At 40.9% G+C, this 16499-nt stretch overlaps 1 protein-coding gene across 2 annotated transcripts in view; it reads right to left on the reverse strand.

Moving 5' to 3' along the window:
- LOC117374485 (myosin-10) overlaps nt 1-16499 on the reverse strand; it is a 93065-nt gene that overhangs the window by 16738 nt on the left and 59828 nt on the right. For both annotated transcript variants that reach the window (XM_033970618.2, XM_033970619.2), the window contains 12 exons: nt 15528-15642; nt 12653-12846; nt 9407-9528; nt 8733-8802; nt 8339-8499; nt 8156-8264; nt 7802-7933; nt 6095-6301; nt 5428-5565; nt 4994-5117; nt 4148-4319; nt 928-1140 (listed from right to left, as the gene is read on the reverse strand). In XM_033970618.2, the coding sequence (XP_033826509.1) occupies nt 928-1140; nt 4148-4319; nt 4994-5117; nt 5428-5565; nt 6095-6301; nt 7802-7933; nt 8156-8264; nt 8339-8499; nt 8733-8802; nt 9407-9528; nt 12653-12846; nt 15528-15642 (1757 nt within the window). The remainder of the gene's footprint in view (nt 1-927; nt 1141-4147; nt 4320-4993; nt 5118-5427; nt 5566-6094; nt 6302-7801; nt 7934-8155; nt 8265-8338; nt 8500-8732; nt 8803-9406; nt 9529-12652; nt 12847-15527; nt 15643-16499) is intronic.

The following is a 16499-nucleotide window of genomic DNA, read 5'->3' on the forward strand; positions in this document are numbered from 1 at the left end:
GCTTTGAAAAGCGCATTACAAGTGTAAGCCATTATAATAATAGCATATTTTAAATTCAGTTGCATTGAATTTAAAATATGCTACGACAGGGGGGTCCAGTCAAAAGATTTGGACTCCAGTCAAAAAAGTTCAGGTCCCAATTAAGAGCTGAAGAAACATTCTCCCTTTTGTTCTGATGATGACCGTTCTAATTTGACATAGGCAGATACTGTTTATTAATTTATTTAAAAAAGGGACCATGTACAATTAGAAGAGAAAGTTTGCCATTTGATGCATTGTACCAGAGTTAGCCTAATTTACATCTGCATTCCCCAAGTAGGGAAAAGAACAACCCACAAACATTTGACAAAACACAAACAAAATGACAATGGGTTGAAACACAAAAAGTATACATACATTAAAAACTCCCACACCCTTCCACACACAGAGACACACACATTTATTCATATAAAGCCAGAACCATTGTAGTGTAGAACCTAAAGAGATGTCAGGTGGTGCATGAGAGGGCTTTTATCAAAAATCTTTAACGCTTGTTTATACACTGACTCTAAAGATCTGATAACAGTTTCCCTGGGAGGCAAATCTAATTAGAGGTGTGTCTCTGTCTGAAGAGTTTTTTTTTTTTGACAAAATCTGACCATAAAGACCTGACTTGGCTAGCATTAGCCAATGTTTTTTCAGTTAGTCACTCTAGTCACTCTAGTCACTTTTTTAACGGGATTGTGAAAGCTCATATTGACAACATGCTCCTGTAATGTGTTTTTTTAAATCAATTTAGTATTTTTAAGACTTTTTTGTCAGTGTTTGCTCGTGAGTGCATTGTGTCATCATGGTGCCTGCTGAACATTCCGCCACAGACATACATGAAGAACCCCCCCCTAGGGATGATGTCACTGCAAAGTATCAATATGTGTGTGAGGTGAGTACCTGAGCTCCTGCTGTGCGGCTGTAGTGTCCAGTGTGTCCTCCAGCTCAGTCTTCAGGGCCTCCAGCTCCTCACTCAGGTCTCTCTTCAGTTTCTCCGCTTTACTTCGGGCCTGTTTCTCTGTCTCCAGGTCCTCCTGCAACTCGGACAGCTGGGCCTGCAGCTCCCTCACCTGCTTCAGAGCGTTGTTCTTGTGGCTCACCTCCTCCTCACCTCTGGAACATAGAGAAGTAAATTGTAAACAAGATTTACATCCATCCATTTTCTTCCGCTTTATCTGGGGATGAGCCGCGGAGGCAGCAGTTTCAGCAGGGAGGCCCAGACTTCGCTCTCCACACACGTCTTTCTGCTCTTCCAGCAGGATCCCGAGGCATTCCCAGGCCAGCCGAGGCATATAGTCCCTCGAGCGTGTCCTGGGTCTTCCCTGGGGCCTCCTCCCGGTGGGACGTCCCCGGAATACCTCCCTAGGGAGGCATCCGGAATAGATGCCCGAGGCACCTCAGCTGGCTCCTCTCGACGTGGAGGAGCAGTGGCTCTACTCTAAGCTCCTCCTGTGTGACCGAGCTCCTCACCCTATCTCTAAGGGAGCATCCAGCCACCCTGCGGAGGAAACTCATTTCGACCACTTGTATCTGCAATCTTGTCCTTTCAGTCATTACCCAGAGCTCATGACCATAGGTGAGGGTATGAACGTAGATTGACTGGTAAATCAAGAGCTTTGCCTTACGGTTAAGCTCCTTCTTTACTGCGACAGTCCGATACAGCGACCGCATCACTGCAGACGCTGCACCGATCCGCCTGTCAATCTCATGCTCCATCCTTCCCTCACTTGTGAACAAGACCCCGAGATACTTGAACTCCTCCATTTGAGGCAAGGACTCTCCACCCACCCGGAGAGGGCAAGCCACCTTTTTCTGGTCAACAACCATGTTTTTGGAGGTGCTGATTTTCATCCCAACCAGTGTTCCACGACAAAAACCACACTCCTCCTCCTGGATCTGAGGTTTGACTATCGGTCGGATTCTCCTCCCCAGTACCCTAGAATAGACCTTACCGGGAAGGCTAAGGAGTGTGATTCCCCTGTAGGAACACACCCACCGGTCCCCCTTCTTATACAGAGGGACCACCACCCCGGTCTGCCATTCCACAGGTACTGTCTCCGACTGTCACGCGACGTTGCACCGGCATGTCAGCCAAGACAGCCCCACAAAATCCAGAGATTTAAGATACTCAGAATGGATCTCATCCACCCCTGGAGCCTTGCCACTGAGGGGCTTGCCAACCACAACAACAACAAGATTTACAAGGTACCTTTTATGAACTTCAAACCATGTTATAATGGTGTTACCTCATCATTAACGAAGAAAATTGTATTTCATTTGAGTCATTCATGTTTGAGTAACTTGTGACTATGTGTCTTAAACAAACAATTCACATTTTATCTTTTTTATCTAGAAAATTTGATAATGTTAGTGTAAACCCTGGTGTAGAGTGAACAGTACAACACAATGTTGTTTTCTAGTTCTTATATATTTCCCACTAGGGGGCAGCACTAGTTCACTGGACTTTGCAAGGATACTTTAATTATAAATAATCACATGACATTACATTCAAATCAGTTTGTCATAACACTGTGTCTATCTGCTCAATGTGGCATATCCTTTAACTGTGTCAATTCTGTGGAATGATACACAATTTATGGTTCGAGTCAGTCCCCGATTTTGGACTGACAATATCTGCAATTACATTATGAATTACACTGGTGGCTGCAGTTAACTCCCTTAACCAATAAACATTTTATTATATTAAGAAAACAACATATTCAGCAGGAGCTGCACTAATGGCTGGTTTTCTAACATTTCTAAGGAACCTCCCATTGCCTAATTTATGAATATTTACTCATTTTACTTAAGTAATTATCCATATTTAAATCACTGGGTGTGCTTTTATTAAATCACAATTTTTTTGTTCAAACGCTTCTGACAAGTATTGACTGAGTTGTACTGCGTTTTTCTTACATTGGCATATATTGTAATGACCAGTTACTAGCTACTGCTCCTGGCTCAGTCTGCTGACCGCTCCATCTGTCACAGGTGTGACCATGACTAACAGCTTCTGTTATGTACCACTTACCTCATTCTGACTCAACACAAATGGGCCATATGTTGCTTTCAAGTGCAAGTGTGAAAGAATTTTCCAGGTTCACATTCTTTTGGTCTGACGCTACAAACTCTAAAATATGAAATGTAGTTTAGAGCTGAACAATTTTGGACAAATATTTGCATGTACTTTTGTGATGTAAGATTAAATGCAAAACTAGTACAATAATTTGTAGACATCACAAATAAAATTTGTAGACATCACAAATAAAATTTGTAGACATCACAAATAAAATTTGTAGACATCACAAATAAAATTAATCCAGATTATTTTCTTTTATTGATTGACCATGATTTTTGATTCAATTTTATTTTGGTTTGTTAAAAGCAAAGATGATTAATATGGCAAATTTGTGGAACCAGTCCTTAACAAATAATAATAAAGTTCAACATCATAAGTTTGGACATTTCTTTCAAAATCAGTGAATCTCCCATAGAGTTATATAGGCCCCTGCCCAACATCTGAAATTATCACATCATTCAGTTCTAGAAAGTGAATGCAACCTACTACTACCTACTATACTACCGGTTAAAAGTTTGGACACACCTTCTAATTCAATATTTTTTTCTTTATGTTTACTACTTTCTACATTGTATAAACATACAGAAGACATCAAATATATGATGCATGATGATTATGTAGCAGAGAAAAAAAGTGAAATAACTCAAGTAAATATTTTTTTATATTTTATATCGTCAAAGTATCCACCCTTTACTTTGTTGACAGCGCTGCAAGCCCTTGACCTTCTCTCAATGATCTTCTTGATGAAGTCTCCTGAAATGGTTTTCACTTCACAGCTGTGCCATAACAGGGTCAAGAAATGCCAAAAAGCAAAGCAGGTTATTTTGAGTTTATTTTTGTTTACTACATTCCATATGTATCCATGTATCCATGTATTCATAGTTTTAGTGCCTTCACTGAGAACCTACAATGCAAATACTTATGGGAGAAACATAAATGAAAATGTGTGTCCAAACATTTGACTGGTAGTTTATGTATCCATTGATCTTCCTGTATTCCTTCTTCTCACCCCTTCTGTATGGTGGCCTCAGTGGGACATACCTGGCCTGAATCATCTGCTGCTCCTCCTCTTTCTTTCCCAGCTGTCCTTTGAGCTCTTCGATCTGTGTCTGCAGCTCTCCAATCTGGTCCTGGAAGTCCGACGTCTCTCCATCCAGTTTCCTCTTGGCCTTCTCTAGCTCCTGTCGTGTCTTCTCCTCCTTCTTCAGACGCTCTATAGAAACATGAAGACAGGTCAAGTCTTTGCTTTGCATAGGAATTACATTTTAATACATATTAAAATAAATATTATTCAGTATGCCATGCTGCTCAAGCAATACCATAGGGCAGCACTGTTCTGGGTTTAAAGATGGACTATGTAACTGTAACTAATCAACAGTTTGGTGGGAGGTCCACTGCCTGTCTCCATGGAGATGTTACTGCTTTGCCTGGAGTATTCCACAGTATGACTTTAAACAGTATCTTGCTTTTTTTTATTCCCTAAAAAGTACTTGGCCTGGTAGCAGAACTTTCATGCTTGTTTTCATATAGGGATATAATACAGATAAGATTAATGACAGACAGTGGAACATTTGGGGCAAAGCAATGACATCTAATAAAAGGGATCCCCTAGATATGTAAAATATAAAGGGAAAGCTGTATCTTTATACTTATTTTCATTCAAATAAACCATTCTGGGGTGAATTAGTCTGTACAACTAGTTTGAACAAATAGAAAAATAACAAAAAACTACAAAAAAATAATAGAACTTTTATCGGCAATCGGACTGGACTTACTTATTTAATTTAAAATCTGGATTTAAAATATGATGTTCCTCATTTTAAAAACACCCTTCAGTTCAGGGCTACTTAAAAGCAACATATTTTGGACAAATAAGTTAAATATTACCTTCAAGCTCTGCAATCATCATCTCCTGCTTGTTGCGGGCCTTCCCCAGGTTCTTTGCCTTCTCCTCCTCTTCAGTCAACATGGACGTCACCTCATTGATGCGATCTTCTAGAAGCTTCTTTTCCTATGCAAGTAAAATTATATTTTCATAAACATACAATTTATTGGTTTATTTCTCTTGTTCATTGGTCGCTATATTAAACTATATTTACATTTTCTATACTGTATGTATAGCTTATAGCACTGCTAATGAGGCAATATATTTTATGTTATTTCCAATGAAAAACACAACGTCATTTATAAGTATTATCAATAAGCCTCCATTTGGCCTATGTAAGCTGTTTGTAACAAAAATGGGTTACATCTGAAAAAACTAGTCAACTAATCTGCTGCTGACCTGTCTGGCCTGTTTGATGTGGTTGAGTGTGTGTCACCTTGATGAATTTGGAGTTCTGGTCCTCCAGCAGCAGGATGTCTTCCTCGTACTTCTTCATCTTGGCCTCAGCGCTCACTTTCTCCAGCTGAAGCTTCTGCCTGGCACCCTCCTCCTCATCCAACTGCTCCTCCAGGTCCTACATACAATCACAAACAATAAATTACATACACATTTGCTGGGTTGTGTCAACTTTTTGATAATAATAATGTTTCTAAAATAACAACAAACACTAGGGATAGGACGAGATCAAATTGCCATGAGACTGTGTCCACAAGTGAAAAATTATTTTACAAGATTTTATTCTCCGTCTTTACATTTAGCATGGGCATGAAAGAGTAACGCCTCACTCAAGCTCTGGAAAGTTGCATATAGGACCAATGACAGGACCAATATCGACACAAATAATCAGTGCTAAACTTAATAAAAGCATGCACATTTTTATTGGATTGTAATCAAAATTCTGGACAGTAAATGACCAGAAAACATCTTTAGTATTTTTTGGTAATATTATAAATGCATGACTGAAGAATGCACTTACCCATGCTATTTCCATCTTATTATTTATTACCATCCTTTTAACAACATATTACTGTGATGTGTAAAGTGTGATCAAATCATTTTTAGAAGAATGCGTTTGAAGTTGTGGTCCCTGGTCTCTCACAGACCTGTATGTGAGACTGCATCTTCTTCTTCTCATTCTGTAGGCCCTGGCTCCTCTCTTCCTCCTCCTCCAGTCTGGACTCCAGGTCATGAAGGATCTCCTCGAGCTCCTGCTTCTTGTTGGCCAGTCGAGCTCTCATCTCCTCAGCCTCAGCAAACAGTTCTGTCTCGGCCTGGAGCTGCTCGGCCAGGATGTTCTTCTCCTCCACCAACTACACACACACACCCAAGTTGGGTTTTAACTCTTTTGGAGACATTACATTGGCCTACATTCATTTCCTGGAGACATATCCTAACCTTAACCATAATTACCACTAGCCTAACCTTAATCTAAACTCAAACTTTAATTTATTTTAACCCATATCAGAACTTTAAATCAGGTTGTTGATCCAACAATAAAAAATTTACTCCATAGGGACCTGATTTTGTCCCCATAAGGGAGTCAGGTCCCCCTGATGTAAGTGATAACTGATAAATTTCTACCGACACACATACACATGCAGTGTTGGAAAGAGTACTGTGTATTCAAGTACAGTTACATGGCTAGAATTATACTCAATGAAGAAAGAGTAATGCTGACAAAACTGTACTTAAGCAATAGTATGACGTACACATGAAAATACTACTAATACTTTACTTTTGACACAATTTTAGTAGCATTTTAGATCTTTTCTACAAAACTTGATCAATTAAACAGCTTTAAGATGATAAAAGTTGTCTTAAACCAAAATCCTCTGGCCAGTTAGAGCAGCCAATGTAGCATTGTTATGTGTGTTTGTAGGTTTGGAAAGAAACAGAGACAGAGGTGAAACATTGTTCACTGGAGTGATAGGAACTTGTGTTGTACTCGGTAACACCAATTATTTTAAATGTATCAAATTAAATTACATGATTAGAATAATCACGTGAGCATTTGTAGTAAGTTCTCTCTCTCTCTCTCTCTCTCACAGCTCAACAATCACGCTTACAAAATTTCAGACAAAAAGCTCATCAGATTTCACCACTGTCCTATTTTATCAAAGCATAAAATTACATTCTTTTATCAATTCTGTTAGCTTATTTTAGTCTTTAAATGTCTGAATGGACTGGCTCCCAAACCACTCTGTAAATCTGTAAATATACTGTCCACATGGTCCAGACGAGCCATAGCACCAGGGACCGGTAGAGTTCCCTTCCTAAGATGTTTTTTCCTCAGACTGTCTTCTCATTGAAGGGAGCTAAACTTTGGAACTCTTTGCCTGGTCACATAAAGGTTTCTGTAATAGCAGCAATGTCACAATGTGTAAACGGTGTGTATGAAAGACAGAGCATGGGGGCAGGAGGAAAAAGGGGGCTAAAATAGTGAAATATGAGTGTGTGAGTTTGTAAGTGTGTGATATTTTGATATTTCATTCTCTTGACAAAATTACTGTATTTATTGCTTTTTCCACAGCAAATCCCACTGCTTTTTAGTGAAATTTGAATAGTTTTAAAAGCCTCTCTGGGGACTGGTGTTGTAAATTAGCTTAGGCTATAAACAATGTGAAACCTGCATCAGATTACTGAATTGTTAATGTATGTTTGTTTTATCTGTATTATTTGTTTTTATCCCTATTCAAATGAACAATAAAATAAATAAATACACAAATAAAGTTACTCTCCACCCTTGGCCCTGAACATGTTAGTTTCTTATGAGTCTGGTATGGGTGATAGACAAAGGACAGTGTACAGACCTGCTGATGCTTCCTCTCCATCTCCACCAGCTCTCCCTCCACTTTGTTCTGCTTCTCCTTCACTTTGACCAGCTCCTCGTCTTTGGCCTGCATCTCCTCCTCCTGCCGGGTCACCTGCAGCAGAGGCTTCACCTGGAATACAGCACAGACAAGATTTAACAAAGCTCTTTAGTTTTTTTGTTTTGTTTTGTCACACTTATCAGCCACAGCAAAACCAGTTGCATGCTTATTTGTCCAATTATTAAGCAAGATGCCCTTCCTGGGACTACTAATTTTGAACAATATTGTAACAGTTTTACTATTTTGTACTCATTCTGTATAACAGCTAAGAGAGACGAGGATACTTTGTCGTACCTTGGTGAAGAGCCTCCACCACTGCCAGTGGCGCAGTTTGAGGTAGGCCGCACAGTTCCTCTGGAGCACTTTGAGTGCACTCAGCTGTTGCTGCTTCTTGGCAAATGACCTGAAGGAACAGACAAACCAGGTATCATCAATATTCACAAATGGACTGTTCAAATATGTTATTTGGGGCCATACTTGCGTGCCAGGTATCCTCTGCACACAGCCTGGAAGTAGATGATGATATCAGTGATCTTAAGGTCCCTCTCCTCCTCCAGGTGAGCCAGGACTCCAGCTCTGAAGAAGATCTTACTCTGACCGATGCGGTACAGGTTACAGTCCAGCTCCAAAGCTTGGATCTAGACAACAACACAAGGGAACTGCACTTTACCAAGGCATATCAAAGAAAACAAAGCGCTACAAACAAACAAAGCATACACATTAATTCACAAAGGGATAATTTATAGAAAACTGAAATATAAAAATCTGTTTCAAGTAATCATTACATCAACGTGCGATTTATGTGAAATTAAAGTAAAACCCCCATCAAGTTTGACACCCAGGCAGCACTAGTAACCTTGTGAATACTTACCATCCTCTCACAGGCCTGCTTGCCATCCATGAAGCCTTTGGGGATAGAGTTCGGGGTGAGGATCTCATACCTGGAGCAGACACAGAAAACATGTGGCATAAGGGTCATAAGGAATTGTTTCATATTTACACTACCAGTAAAAAGTTTGGACACATCTTCTCATTCAGTGTTTCTTCTTTATGTTTACTACTTTCTACATTTTATAAACACATAATACACATCAAATGTATGATACAAGATATATTGAATTATGTAGCAAAGAAAAAAAGTGAAATATTAAAAAAGTGAAATAACTCTTAAAACACAAAATATTTTTCATATTTTATATTCAGATACTCAACGTAGACACCCTTTGCTTTGTTGACAGCGCTGCAAACCCTGAAATGATTTTTAATTTTTTTTTTTTACAGGTGTGTCAAGAGTCAAGAAATGCCATGTGTCGAAGGCTGTGATTAAAGGGTGGCTATTTTTTACAAATCTATCATCCAAAAAACGTTTTGGATTGTTTTTTTGTTGTATTTCTAACTACATTCCACATGTGTCCATTCATAGTTTTGATGCCTTCAGTGAAAATCTACAGAGCAAATAATCATGGACGTAAAGAAAAAGTATGTCCAAATGTTTGATTCGTTTGATATTTTATTGAGAATGTGGTTGGCACAATTATGAGTCACCTCTGTCTGAATTCCTGGAAGACGATGCGATTAGGGAAGCCCTGTCTGCAGATGCGAATGCCCTCCAACACACCATTACACCTGAGCTGGTCCAGCACAAGGTGAGGGTCGAGTTTTCCAGCCTAACAATAAAAACATAAAAAATGAAGTTATTTGACATTAGATTAACATGAATCCACAATACTTTTACTCCTGTCTGTCTACAAGTGATGTTCACAAAATCAGATGCTTTGAACAGTCGTCTTTCTGGTACCGCTCCTTCAGATATGATTTTCAACTACTTTTTGGAAATACCAGACTTAGTATTTAATGTTTTGTCAATCATCAATTGCATTAAAGGTGCACAATGTAACGTTTGTGGAGGAGGATCTGCTACCTGCTTGCCTCCATTGCAGGAATGTTACACATTAAAAACACATTAAAAGTTTCTATCTTGCATTTAGTAGTTGTACTGCTAAAGAAGTACTTCCTATAACATGCATTCCTACTGTGAACAGGCTCACCATTCTACAGATCTGACTTGTGGCATCACATGCTTTTCTTCACAAAGACAAATAATTTTAATACCATGGAATATTCCAAGGCAAATCAATAATATCTCCATGGAGACAAAAAAGATGACAGACCTGCCACCAGAAAACTTACACAGTGCAACTTTAACTTTAATTATAGATCTGATGTTAGATCCAGACAATTACTCTTATAGTTACCCTTACTTGAGTAGGTGTTTCTCCTGATTTTTTACGCTGACTTGAACCCCTACCTTTTACTTCTACTCGAGTATTTTTTAAGGAATAGTACTGATATTCATGAATATTTTTGGCTACTCTACCCACCTCCTTTTTACCCATAGCCTTATTAAAACAATGGAAATCAGAACTAGTTCTTATTAAACAGTTTACATTGGTCCAAAACTTTTTACTACCAAACACTAGCATGTTAACAGTGCACATCCTAGTTTCCATCCATCCATCCATCCATTTTCTTCCGCTTATCCAGGGCCGGGTCGCGGGGGCAGCAGTCTAAGCAGGGACTCCCAGACTTCCCTCACCCCGGACACGTCCTCCAGCTCCTCCGGTGGGACCCCAAGGCGTTCCCAGGCCAGCCGAGAGACATAGTCCCTCCAGCGTGTCCTGGGTCTTCCCCGGGGCCTCCTCCCGGTGGGACATGCCCAGAACACCTCCCTAGGGAGGCGTCCAGGAGGCATCCTGAGCAGATGCCCGAGCCACCTCAGCTGGTTCCTCTCAACGTGTAGGAGCAGCGGCTCTACTCCGAGCTCCTCCCGTGTGACCGAGCTCCTCACCCTATCCCTAAGGGTGCGCCCGGCCACTCTGCGGAGGAAGCCCATTTCAGCCGCTTGTATCCGCGATCTTGTCCTTTCGGTCATTACCCAAAGCTCATGACCATAGGTGAGGGTAGGAACGTAGATTGACCGGTAAATCGAGAGTTTCGCCTTCCGGCTCAGCTCCTTCTTTACCACAACGGACCGATACAGCGACCGCATCACTGCAGACGCTGCACCGATCCGCCTGTCAATCTCACGCTCCATCCTTCCCTCACTCGTGAACAAGACCCCGAGATACTTGAACTCCTCCACTTGGGGCAGAGACTCACCACCCACCCGGAGAGAGCAAACCACCTTTTTCCGGTCGAGAACCATGGCCTCGGATTTGGAGGAGCTGATTCTCATCCCAGCCGCTTCACACTCGGCTGCAAACCGCCCCAGTGCCTGCTGCAGGTCCTGGCTCGAAGAAGCCATCAGGACAACATCATCTGCAAACAGCAGAGATGAAATCCTGTGGTTCCCAAACCAGGCCCCCTCCGGCCCCTGGCTGCGCCTAGAAATTCTGTCCATAAATATAATGAACAGAACCGGTGACAAAGGGCAGCCCTGGCGGAGTCCAACATGCACTGGGAACAGGTCTGACTTACTGCCGGCAATGCGAACACAGCTCCTGTTCCGGTCATACAGGGACCGGACAGCCCTTAGCAAAGAGCCCCGGACCCCATACTCCCAGAGCACCCCCCAAAGGACACCACGAGGGACACGGTCGAATGCCTTCTCCAGATCCACAAAACACATGTGGACTGGTTGGGCATACTCCCATGAGCCCTCGAGGACCCGATGGAGAGTATAGAGCTGGTCCAGTGTTCCACGACCAGGACGAAAACCACACTGCTCCTCCTGAATCCGAGGTTCGACTATCGGTCGGATTCTCCTCTCCAGTACCCTGGAATAGACCTTACCGGGAAGGCTGAGGAGTGTGATTCCCCTGTAATTGGAACACACCCTCCGGTCCCCCTTCTTATACAGAGGGACCACCACCCCGGTCTGCCATTCCACAGGTACCGTCCCCAACCGCCACGCGATGTTGCAGAGACGTGTCAGCCAAGACAGTCCCACAACATCCAGAGACTTGAGGTACTCAGGACGGATCTCGTCCACCCCCGGAGCCTTGCCACCGAGGAGCTTGCCAACCACCTCAGTGACTTCAGCCAGGGTGATGGACGAGTCCGCCTCTGGGTCCCCAGTTTCTGCTTCCTCCTCGGAAGACGTGACAGTGGGATTGAGGAGATCCTCAAAGTATTCCTTCCACCGCCCGACAACATCCCCAGTCGAAGTCAGCAGCTCTCCACCCGCACTGTAAACAGTGTTGGTGAAGCACTGCTTTCCCCTCCTGAGGCGTCGGACGGTTTGCCAGAATCTCTTTGAGGCCGTCCGATAGTCCTCCTCCATGGCCTCCCCGAACTCCTCCCAACCCCGAGTTTTTGCCTCTGTGACTGCCCGAGCCGCGGCACGCTTGGCCCGCCGGTACTCATCAGCTGCCTCAGGAGTCCCACGAGCCAACAAGGCTCGATAGGACTCCTTCTTCAGCTTGACGGCATCCCTTACTTCCGGTGTCCACCACCGGGTTCGGGGATTGCCGCCGTGACAAGCACCACAGACCTTACGACCACAGCTACGAGCAGCCGCATCGACAATGGAGGTGGAGAACATGGCCCACTCGGAGTCCATGTCTCCAACCTCCCCCGGGATCAGGGAGAAGCTCTCCCGGAGGTGGGAGTTGAAGACCCCCCTGACAGAGGGCTCCGCCAGACGTTCCCAGCAGACCCTCACAATGCGCTTGGGCCTGCCAGGTCTGTCCAGCTTCCTCCTCCGCCAGCGGATCCAACTCACCACCAGGTGAGTTGGATCCGCTCCGATCCAGGTCACCGCATCCTAGTTTGTGGACAATAATTACTTACCCTCTTCTCGTGGTTGGGGATGATGCAGCGTACAAAGTTGGGATTGGTGTTCCTCAGAGTGGCCATTAGCTTGGACAGCTGCTCCTTGTACAGCTGTCCCACTGTACGGAACATGCCCTTCTTTGTCTTATAGGCCGCTCCGAAGGCCGTCTCGTTCATCCCTGCAACCTGGTCTAGACCCACGATACGGTCCACTGATGGGAGAATACATAGGTTTAGCTAGATGCTATGTTTTATTCATTACAAAACAAATTGGATTTACAAGCATTTTATAATTGTAGTGGTAAAGTACATAAAGTATTAGCACTGTGTTAAGTAGAGATAGATCCATATATCAGTTGGCCCATATTTGCACTTTTTCTGGATTTGAAAAATTATTGGTATGATCAAAAAAAATAATAATCATAATAAAATCGTCCGGTCTCTAGAATTGAGTAAATATTATGTTAATTGACAACAGTGTTAATTTTGCCTACTAAAATATTATTGTCATAGTTTTTGTCAATATCATATTTTGAATAACAAAGTCACCATAATGACTAAAATTGCACACATTTTTGTTGATTAAAAGTACTGATATTTTTCTTGACATCCAAGGAACACACTTTTACATGTGCCATGAAGCGATGCAATACAATACGATCCTGGTTAAAATATAAATATATTTTCTGGTTGACTAAAACTATATAGAATGAATTAGTTGATTAACTCTTGATTTGTAACAAATGACACTTGCATGGATTTGGTGATGGTTGTTCACCCAATACCCTTTTAAAATAAATAATACCGTAGTTCTATTTAGCCAATATAATATGAATTTTAAAATTAACTTTTGTAATAATTTCAGTTTCAGTGTTTATTTTTCAAACAAAATGTAAACAGTTATAGTGAATAATTAACATAAGACACAGAAGAATAAGCAGTTTTAATCATAACATACTTAAGTTTCTATGGTTCACCTGGAGCTTCCGGCAGCCCAGACACATTGTCATAGAAAGAGGCTCTCTGAAACGTCTCTATGTCTACAGCCATACACACAGAGACACATACACACAGAGACAGAGACACAGACACACGCATACATACAGAGAGAGAGGGAGAGAGAGAGGGGGAGAGAGAGCACAGGACATGCAGACAGGCAAACAGACAGCACAGGTTAGTACAGGGTTAAAGAGGTTAAAACAGTTAAAAGGAAGTAAAAGACAAATACAGAAGATTAAAGGAAACCATTAGACTAATAGCTAAAAGCTATTTACAGACTACATTAAATTTCATTCTACTCTTTTTAATGGTAAGATTTTTTTTTTCTCGATATTGTAAATTTAATAAGTAGAAAATGCACATATTTGGTGTAGTTATGCAGATACATTTGGAGGCCTGATGTGCCCTTATTTATTTTTAAAGGTGCTGTATTGGATTTGCACTGCCTTAAAAATGTGATAAACAGAACTAGTTACATTTTGAACAGTTTGCAGTGGACCCAAGTTATTATTTGCTTTATTAACGCATTCTCAGCATCCTAATTATTCACCATGATGGGTTTATAAGTGCTTTCATAACTTTCAGAGGCCAGGGCAGATTTATAGTAATGTTAACAACAAGTAGCATGCTAACAGTACACCTCCTGGTTTGCAGAGTGTAAAGTGCTTTGATTCAGATAGCACATAGCTCATTTTGAACCTAAGAGCTGCTTTTACATATAACTACACCTGCATGGGAGTTAATGCAAAAACAACTATTTATGCAGAAAAAGAACTAGGAAACAATGTATTTATACACAGAGAGATGAACTTAATGAGTTTAATCTGCTTTTTTACATATCAATGCCAAAAAAATAACTCACTCACACACTAACTGCTGTTGGGGCAAAACTAATTTTACTTTATTACATGGAAAAAAACAAGTACAGCCTCTTTAAGCTTTAGGTCCCATGGTAGATGACAGGTAGCAAAAAAATATATTTATTAAAATGGAAAATGTCTTTAAGTATTAAAATAAAGCAGTGGATTTGAGTTTAGTAAAAGCCCGGGTGATCAGATGCAGGCATGTGTGTTTATGAACACTCCATAAAACATACTGTAGGGGGGCGATGACTCTAACAGGAAAAGCCTGCACTACAGCCTGTCCTCAGGATTTATTTCACATGGTCTGATTTCACTCAGTGCACCTCAGAGACATGACATCACACCTTTAGTACCTCCAGACCAGATGAGGGGCAAATTCTCTACTGTTAAAATGCAAAATATTTTCTCACAAATTAATTATACATAAAAAATTATGTTTTCCATGAGTATTGGCAACCTTTGTTTGACTAAATTATGTAAAAAAAAATAGGGATGGTTTGTTATGGTTGGTTTGTTTTGTTATACTAATTTGATATCTGACATGCTTGCGTACCACGGTCGGCGTAACTGATATTTACCAATACCAATATTATAATTTTAAACAGAGCTTACAAATTTATGATAAGTTATAGTAAAGTAAAGCAAGTAAAGCAAATTAGAAAATGTATTTATCTGGGACAGAAAATAATTAGTTGCATAATTGTGTAAACATTAAATCATATTGTAGCCCTATCGTTCTTCCAGTTCCATTGTTTCCATTGTTTCTATTTCTATTCGTCTCGTTTTCAAGTGGGCCCTGTTGCTGATGAGTCTATTTAAAAAGACAAATCTGTGGCAAAGAAGGCAAACTGGGAATGACACATGGGCACCCAGTCTCTAGGATTAATGCTGATATCTGGAACAATTCAACATGCCAAGCCTCTAAAGTCTCAAAAGTTATGCACATCCCCATAGACTTCATTGATGAACCAAACACATGCATTCTTAACTGTGGCCAACTGTATTAATGTACTATAAATACACTATCTCACCATCTTTCCAGAGCTCGGCAACAAACTTGTCTGTAGACTGGTGCAGAAGCGTGGCCACATTGTCGTTTAGTGGATCCATGTTCTTCATAAGCCACTCATCTGCTTTATAGTCCACCTACAAAACATCACATACTTCAGATTTTTATATGACAGGTTTTCATGTTTGATGGGATAGAGCCTGTGGTAAATATTTTCTAAATTTGAAAATACCAGATTACCAAACATTGTTTAATATTTTGTTCTTAGAATTATATCGACTTCCAATTTTTCAGTCAGATGTTATGCCCAGACTTATTGTTACTCTCACGATTACTCTCACTTGAGTTGTCATTTTTCCAAATACTTTTTACTCTTACTTGAGTAATTTCTTGGATCACTACTTTGTAATATTACTTTATAATATCATTTTGAAGTAACGTTATTCTTACTTGAAAACATTTTTTGGCTACTCTACCCACCTCTGGTCTTATCATCTCTATTGTGCAGTTTACATAAGTTTTGGCCCTTGTTCGCATTACGGTTATAGAATTACCTCTAATTCCAATTACCTCTATGTCATATCTGCTGTCTGTAACCAAGATTTCTTTTTTGTAAAATCTTCAACACAATGATGTTACTAGTCTAACCTGTCACTTCAAGGATTTCTGTTTTTCAATTTTCAGTTTTATACACTAATACATCAGTCTGTCAGTGTGCATCTCCAGTTCCACAGAATGGTCCAGGCGTCGTACTTTGACAAATGCAGTCTAGTGTCTATGAACAGTAATAGTATTTCCACACATTTGGACACAAACATTTGGATAAGCAATGTGTGTTATGTTCCAAATGTAATGTGAGGTTAGTGTGTGGAGAAAAGGGAAACCACGGCAGAAAATCAACATGGATGCTAGAGCTGAAAAGATTTGAAAAAATATCAAATTAGGCGTATTCTGTGATTAGTTAGGTTTCAATAGGATTCTGTTCAAAGTTCAT

This window comes from Periophthalmus magnuspinnatus, chromosome 8, assembly GCF_009829125.3.
Source record: "Periophthalmus magnuspinnatus isolate fPerMag1 chromosome 8, fPerMag1.2.pri, whole genome shotgun sequence".
NCBI classification, from domain to species: Eukaryota; Metazoa; Chordata; class Actinopteri; order Gobiiformes; family Gobiidae; genus Periophthalmus; species Periophthalmus magnuspinnatus.